This window comes from Aplidium turbinatum, chromosome 1 (genome assembly GCF_918807975.1).
Source record: "Aplidium turbinatum chromosome 1, kaAplTurb1.1, whole genome shotgun sequence".
Taxonomy (NCBI): Eukaryota; Metazoa; Chordata; class Ascidiacea; order Aplousobranchia; family Polyclinidae; genus Aplidium; species Aplidium turbinatum.
Window position 1 is genome coordinate 36,352,637 of NC_137472.1, and position 8,816 is coordinate 36,361,452.

Consider the following 8,816-nt stretch of genomic DNA (forward strand, 5'->3'; position numbering starts at 1 on the left):
GATTATAAAATTTAAATAAAAATCGACGTGGATGGTTGTGGCTTTCTTGCTGTTAAAACTCATGCTGAAAATGTAATCCTTGCATAGTGGAACGCCCTGCCAAAATCATATGAAACCATGAAAGATTTACAATAGCTTCGTTGACGTTTTATTTGATTCTTCATTTTTGTGCGAATCTGTAATGTTTGTTTGTGCGAAGCTCAACGAATCGTCTCAGCTCTATATGTATGAGTGCTGTATGTGTGAACCTAAAGACTACGCATTACCAGCTAAGTATCCATGATAAGACTTGCTAAGAAAATGCATCATTGTTTATTCTTAATCAAACCATAAATAACACAAGCACTTGTACGTAAACAAAAGGTTAAATGAGACTAACCTAATAGGCCAAACTAGAAAACATTAAAGCCTATATACTAGCCTTCTGTTTGTTATATTCAGTTAGCGATTTATTAAAAGTATGTAATCTCTGCAGCGTTATTCTTCCCATTAGTATCTTAGCTGGAAAGCGCAAACAATTTGTACGCTGTGGGATAGGCCTACCAGATAGATCGGTTAGCTAAACTCTTAACTTAATGAACGAACATCGGCAAGATCAAGTGGCGTAAACTCGAATCTCTGGGTATGCGCTTGAGCAACGCATTTCAAGTAGGCTACAGTTTTCAATACAGTATCACCAAGTCGATGGAATATTTTACAAACTGCAACAAGCAGAAACTTTATAGGCTACTTTGTCGATCTCGGTGACCACGACAGCGTCAGTGGTTCAAAGCCTCTGTAAGATGCGAAACCGCTATGATAAAGCTTTGAAGCTTTGTGCTCCGAAAATAAGATTCTCACAGTCAATCAATCATTGTGTTAAGAGTTTCATGACATGTAACGCTGTCTGAGTTTTTGGGTTTGTTATTTTGAATCTAGTCGTGCGTGATAAAATTATATTCTAAAAGAGAACAATTTGGTTTATAATGCAGGCTCATATTTTCAAGAATTTAAAACAGTAAGCTATGTGTCTATTTATCATGTAGCCATAAATAAAAAATACTTTACCAAATTAAAATTCTAAATTTATGAATCAATTATATTTTCAACGGTGGTATAGGCCTATGCTCTAAAAAGATAACTGTAAGCCTAGACCTGGAAATGCTTGTGGACTAAGGTTTCCAAACTTGGCTTCTTTAGAAATAATCAAAATTTTTATTCAAAACTAATTGCTGGAATTGTTAAAGAGTTTTATTTTATTTTTATTTAAATCCTCAAACCAAGTTAGTAGGTTACATGGTTGTCGAGCGTCACGAAATGAAGAACACCATTGTACCTTTTTTTAGACCTCTGCTATGTTGACGTGTATTGTTTTCTCTGTGATGGTCTGAAATAAAAACAACTGAACTGATCTACGTAGGATAGGTATTTTTTTATCATGGCTGCTTTTCCTGCACCAACTACTCCCAAACACTATAACTCTGACTAGAGGTGACCTTTGTTCCGAACATCAAACCAAGTTGCTTAAGAGTAGAGCCCTTCATTTCGGCCATCCCATTATCAAGCATATCTCATGACCTAGCTACCAGGCAATATTATATTAATTCTAAGAAAAACAATCAAACGATTTGAGAAAGAAGTGAGAGCAGATTTTCTATAAACATGATCAAAACTCCTTGAAGAAACACAAATTTTGCCATGAAAGCACAGTGGAGAATACTCTGCTTTATAAACATTTTGTAGAAAAGTGTTCCAGGCGTAGGGCTAAGTTATTACTGAAACCACAAACCGAGGCTAGCAAAAACATTGGAAACGGGTTATCCAAAGTTTTACTGAAAAGTTATTTTTATTTTGTATGAAACAAAGCAAAGCAATTAAAAAACGATTTTTTTTGTTACGGGATTAGTAGTTTACCGCCCCAAACCTAACTGCCCCTTTGATCTATCTGTTATTTTCATCGTCTTTTATACTGTACTCTCATACTTAGTTCCAAACTCCGGAAACGGGGCTGGATGAAATTGAACCTTCCCTCCTCGAGAGAATGGGTTTCCGTTTTAACTCCTTATAGACACGAGGGGGAAGGAGAATTTTGCTACGAGCCAGTGATGCAGTTGAGTAAACGATCAATCACATCAATATTTCCTTCCCACTGGAGTAATTGATTTATTTCATACGGTAAGGACTGTTTATTTCATACGGTAATGACTGTTTATTTCATACGGTAATGACTCACAGACGTTCTCTTCGCTGATAACAAGCTTACGCATTCTTATCATCCACGGCATAGCGGCCTTTCCTATGTGACAAACTTTAGTTTAAGAAATACTGAAAAGTTTGATTTTTTGTCATATGGCAGGCTGTGTGAGTCGGAGTCTTAGATCATTAAAAACATAATGCGAGCGACAGAAGATTAAGTCGATCTTGGTTCTGGAAATATTAAAATCTTAGCACGATTGACAAAACTAAATAACGCAGATGATTTTTCCCATCTGACGAAACTATTTATTGATCATGTACAACACATCCACGCAACGACAAAACTGTGGTTATTAGTTCATTGAAACAACACGAAGATGAAGGGGACTTCAAATTGGAAAATTATGAGTTATTCCAAACGCATCACAAAAGAATAATATTTTTTTCAATACTGAAATATTTAACATTTAAACTTCATGATGAAAAACATTTATATGAAACAACAGATTTCCTTTTATATGATAAAGTTTCGTAAAGAGCAGACAGAAGAGGTTGCTCTTATATGCATCTGAAGCTTCGTCCGACTCTCAAGCAAGAGGAACCATCAACACACTCGCAGTGTTGCCAAACTCGACGTCCTTTAGATTTCATGCACACGTCTCTGGCAGAACACTGGAAGAAATTTATAATCACATGTTAAGAAATATAGAAAATATTCTTAATGTTGAAATTGGCTTACAACGAGCGATGTGTGGTTTTCTAGGGGTCTACATTTGATGAAATTCCACTGTACTGTATGTGCCTAGTGCTATACCAACTAGCAATGTGCGAGTGCTATACCTTTACAGATACAATATAAGAAAAGAAGGAGCGCAAAAATTTCTCTTAGCGGTAGCCTATACCATAGAAACAATTTCATAAAAGCTGCAAGCCTGCAGAGTAGCAGCTAAGTAGGCTACAGTAAGCTGATTCTTTTCAGTTCAGTTCAGTAAGTGGCAACTAAGACCAAGGAAAGTTAATGAAGTCATATCGTATCAGTGACCCAGAACGTTTTCGAACCAATAACAGTGAAAAACTTAACTTACATCATGGAGAAGTCTTTTAGTTATAAAAAGTTATTAAAGAAGAAGTAAAGAAGAATTATAAAAAAACAGGTTTTCTGTTCTGCCGTAGGCCTAGGTCATAAAAAATAAGAACAAATTACACTGGTCTACACGATTTTTGCTCTGTGAACTTTGAAGACTGATTCAGAGTAATTTTGGGGTGCTGAATCCGAATATGACCTCAGATTTATGCTATCACGTCAGGTTTGTGAGATATGATAACAGCATATTGTTACTTTTGTCAAAAGTAGAAGATTTGACGTTGCGTTTTTTGCACATACATATTGTGCAAGATCCGGAAATCCAGGCCATGTGGTGCATAAGTAGCTGAAATACACCTACCAATTATAATTTTGATACCAATTTGTTTTCTAAGCAACATTATTAACAAGGCAGTAATAACAAGCTAAAAGGGAGGCTATAAGTGTAACTGACCCCCTCCCCCGTCAATGTTTTGCATGAAACCACAAAGATTTAAGCAAGCCTATGGCAATGCTTGTTCAGTAACCATATTTAGGCTGTTTTGGCCTGTCTAACACTTCCCTTTCGTTACAGCACTGCATATGTTGGTGGTAAACGCAACGCCAAATCTTCCACTTTTGACGAAAGTAGCAATTTGTTGTTATCATATTTCACAAACCTGACGTGATAGGATAAATCTGAGGTCAGATTCGGATTCAGCACCCCAAAGTTACTCTAAATCAGTCTTCAAAGTTCATGGAGCAAAAAAAAATTCTTTTTTTGTAGACCAGTGTTATCATTTAATTGGTGACGCTAAACTTGATGCTTTAAAAACGAAGTATTATTGTCATGTATTTCAAACAAGTAAAATCATGCTTTTTGATTGTTTTTTAATTCGTAAAAAATCTTTAACCCCTGCAACAATTTAAGTTTTTTGAAATTGCGTTGAATCCTGGCAGTCACTCTTTCATTCTTTGACCACTGTTTTATATTCAAGGTGCGAAGACATTCTTTAACGCCCTGTTCAAATAATCACTTTCACATCGATTGACTTTCGTGTGAGAGAATATACTGGTAGAATAAAAATATCCATCAATCTCAACTTACTGGCTTTCTTTGAGCTGTGACAAGATAACGACGTTTATCAACGTCAGTCGGGACGCTATTCTTCGGAAAGATAGTATCCATCCAATGTTCGCTTGTGTCATCTGTGGCTATAATCATTATTTAATGTTTAGCAAATACTTTAAATTGTTCCACTTCATTTGCTTTTAAGAAGCATTTTTAGAAACTGTAAGAACAAAGCAAAAACTGGTGCTTTAGAATCGCCATGAAAGTTTTTGGGAAGTTTTGTTATCTTGATACATTGAAGTTTTCTAAGTTACTGAAAGTATTGTGAAACACCAATGATTGGTTCAGGGATTCATTGTATAAATCCCTGGGTTGGTTGGTTTTGAATCTTTATCCTCGGACTGACAAAGCCTTGATAGGTTATTCCTGGTTGTTTCACATACTTGTCGAGGTTTTTGACGCAGGAGTGGTTAACGAGACTGACAGAGTGAAGTTTTTCGATTGTTGAATTGTTGTTGCTGGGAAATTATTCCATCCACTAGTTGTCGCTGTATTGAGAGCAGTCCTGAAATGCATTGCTCAAGCGCACACCCCGAGAGCCAAACCAGCGCCGCGTGATCTTGAGTCGGGCGCGTAACCACTGAGCTAACGGGGCAGGCGATATAACATAACATAAACGTAATTCTAAAAGTGTTGAAGTCTTTATAAGTGTACATTCTGTCTCCCTTCTTTCCGGTATATGTTTGTTATATTTGTTCCATACAACCAAAAAAGTACGTTAAACTTTTCTACCACATTTCTACTTTAGCAGTCGATTGCCACTGGATTCAATCTTGTGAAACAAGTTTTATTTAAAGTCAACAACCCACAAAAAAATGCTTTAAACGATTTGTTTAACAGACCGAACAAGATTTTAAAACGTCATTGATTTCATCACAAGTTACCCTTTTCGCTCTTTCTCGATTTGATGTCAGCTGATAGATACCCATCATCCTGTTATACAAATAATAATAATGTATTTCAAACTACACGATGCCAAATATAATAAAATGGCTTTTTTCAAGCTTTCGCTCATAACAAGATGTAAGTATGTAACTGTCAATTATTTAAAAAATAATAATAATAAAAACCTTCTAACAAACGTATGTAGCCTATTCGTGTTTTTTGTATTTTGAGTTATACCTTATATTACCTAGTGTAGCAGTGGTTCTCAAACCTTTTTAACTTACAAAGCACTATAAAAATAAAACAATTTGCATCAGATTCTTTTGAGCAGTAAATATTATTTTTCAAAGATCTTTGAATTTTCGTAACAATGAGTGTAATCGTCCTAAAGTGAATCTTTGAAAGTGAAAAGCGCAAAGCTCAAGCGACACAACATATTTTAACAGCAATTATTGGTCTGAAACCTTGTAAATCTTAAATTATTTAAATCTTTTAAAATGCACAAAATTAAATCTAACCGTAAAAAATAACAATAGTCTTGTGTTTTCCCACATAAATTTATACTAAATACACGTTAAACATTCTCAGATCTTTATTTTACCTTCATTGCAACTCCATTCAATCTTTGTCGAAGAATGTTGATAGCTTTTTCGACAAAGTCATCAGTGTTGTCGTCATTGTTAGCTTCAATGGCATTGATGACGTTGTATGGAAGAATCAAAAGAAAAAGTGCAAACACATAAAACAAAGACTTAACCATTTTTTGCAAAGAAAAGATGAAATCTTATAAATCTATGCAAAAATGACTAGTTAAAAATTGCTGCCGTGACTCTCTAAGCAATTTTTATTATTAGGCCTATGCTTTACATAAACCTGAAGTATTATGCTGTACATAAACACAAAAAATACCTTTTTTTTCTGCAAATTTTAAAAAATCTGAAATTTATAATACAGCAAGACACTTACAGTGTACAATATTCTAAACTTTTCCAGGTAACTGATTTTCTTGTTTTGTATTTATAAAACTGTTTTACATTTCTTTTTTTCACTGAAATTGCAGAAAAACTCACAGTTTGCTGCAATAGAGTAATAATCCGACTTTGCAACTCATTTATAATTTATTGAAAACCTTTGGCAAAGAAACTTCTACCATAAAGCTTATTATGTATTTATGAATTTTATTAATGAACGAATGCGCTTGTGTTTAGAAAAAAATGATTTGTTTGTGTTCAATAACGTTGGAAAAACTGCTTTTTTCAACTTGGCGTGAACTAGCCAAATATAAAATATTTGTAGGTTCATTTTAACCCAAACAACAGTGATAGGCCTATGCTTCCAAAATCACTTTTAATAAAATCTCATGTAAACAAAGAAAATATGAGATGCCAAAGGCGAGTAGATGAAAAGAAATAATCGAAAACTAAAAAATGTAAATCTAACGATAGTAATATATCCTGCAATACGAAGAAATATAAGCTGCATTAGTCCTATAATTATACTGACATTTATATTCCCAAAAGAAACTAGCCAAATCGTATTAGTTCGTTTAGAGTTACTTTCTGTTTTCTGCTTTCCTTCTATCTATAAATACCTCATTTACAGTAGATTTATTTTATTCTGACAAGCTTCTGAAAAACGTCAGATGCAAAAAACTACAGCTTCGAGCTATGAAATACCTTCTTCTCGCAATATCAAAAAAGGTTGAGGTTAATTAATATGTAAATAGTTTGGTACAGTAGCGCACCCAGAAAAAAATTTAGGGGGGGGCTAATTCAGAAATGTCGGCCGAGTGATTTGCGACAATAGTGACAGTGACAATAGGCCAAAGCCCATCCCATTTGATTATTTAAAGGCACTCACGGCTCACAACCCACCGGTTGGCGATAGCCTTCATCAGGATTTGTTCTCTCAATCAGATTACAAATTGGCCTAGTGAACCCCATACTACTAGCATCTTCAGCATCCTCATTCCTACGTCTACTCTCGCAATCTTCTATAGATCTCGACTTTTTCCTCATGTAGGCTGTGACAAAATAAAATTAGCTTTATGTTTGCCAACACAAACAAGTGCGAAAACAACAACTTGCACGAAAACAGTTCGAAACAAAACATTAATTTTGTAAACAGTAAATTTGATGTGGACGTTTTTCCTACTTCCAAAACATTCAAAATTAGTTCGTATTTTCAACTAAAGTCCCAGATGTTTTCGTCTCTCTGCTCAAATTTCGTATACAGTTTTACATGTCCGTGTGATTCGGCATTGACGTACGGTAGCCTACATCGGTGTCCATCAGACATTTAATCACGAGAGCATCTGAACTTTAAAAGTGCCATCAAAGACCATATCATGGAGTGTTCTTTTTGTACAGATCGAAAATTCTCTGCTGACTCAATTCAAATTTTTACACAAAGGCACCAAAATTCAGAAAGCAGACAAGCTTAATCAAATGCTACAACCCAAATTTAAACAAACGATTAACTTATTTGCCGGAGGCGCGTCTATTCTTTTCAACATTTAGGCTACTTGATGTAGCCTACTGTAGAGTGTAGGTATCACGTTCCCTGTGGTGCAATTTTTTTTTGTAGTTATTCATGTACTGTAGTTGCTTTTTCCTAATGTAGGCTAATTTTACCTTCAAGAAGTTAAAATTTATTGCATTTTTATAAATATTTTTAAGTTCCTGATGAGGGCTTAAGTTAAGCCGAAAACGTCCGACTGTTAAAACTATTTGTAAATATGTAAAATATATTGTTAGAATGCTCAGCCCTGTTGTATTGTTGTGTCTTATTCATATCTAACCTGTAAGAAAAAGGTAAGTTATAAATGGGGAACATACAAAAACTTCATTTTTGGTGGCCGGTTTGGGGGGGCTTGAGCCCCCTTAGCCCCATGCTGGGTGCGCTACAGGTTGGTAGAGGATTGGGTGCTTGATCCCAGAGAATTTAGACAGATTTTATCCCTTTTCGTGGCTCAATTGCCTACACGACTAATCGACTACACTGCCTTCTAGTTGAAGACGCACACTTTATATTTGACCAAAATCATTTATTAAAAACCAGGAGTCTGTAGATGTAAAGTAACAAGCTTTGAGTTAAACTTGAAGTTAAATTTCAATTATTCTTTTTATAAACACAAAAGAGTTTTAATAACTTATTTTTTGACTAAGTTGTGTATGGTCTTTTAGGCTTTTGTGTTGCATGATAAAGAAATTTCGAAAATCGGCCCGAACATTTTCAATTTGTATCTTATTGTGTAACTTCGCTACAATATAAAAAAATAATAATTTAGGCTACATGTAATTCAATTTTTATAAATCAAATTTATCGCTTGATGTAACGTGGTAGCAAATTGATTTCATCGGTCAAGTGATCAACAAAACTCCAGAAAACTTTAGTGCCAAGTAACAGTTTGCTTTCTGTGTCAAAATGCAAAATTTTCGTAGGCTATATCTTCGGTTACAATGGAATGCAACCAAGTGGCGAAAATAAAAGCATCCCAGCGCAGGCACTTGAAAATTAGCATGCCATTGAAATGAAAGCTTTGCATTTTTTGTGATATAC

General features: G+C 34.8%; 1 protein-coding gene across 1 annotated transcript; it reads right to left on the minus strand.

Annotated features, from left to right (window-relative positions):
• Positions 1 to 2,514: 2,514 nt before the first annotated feature.
• Positions 2,515 to 6,031, minus strand: LOC145768551 (uncharacterized). The gene is made up of 4 exons (XM_082580071.1): positions 5,857 to 6,031; positions 5,255 to 5,303; positions 4,347 to 4,453; positions 2,515 to 2,847 (listed from the first exon to the last, which is right to left on the minus strand). Exons 1-4 carry the CDS (start codon positions 6,013 to 6,015, stop codon positions 2,734 to 2,736), a joined length of 429 nt encoding a protein of 142 aa, XP_082436197.1. The 5' UTR covers positions 6,016 to 6,031; the 3' UTR covers positions 2,515 to 2,733.
• Positions 6,032 to 8,816: the final 2,785 nt, after the last annotated feature.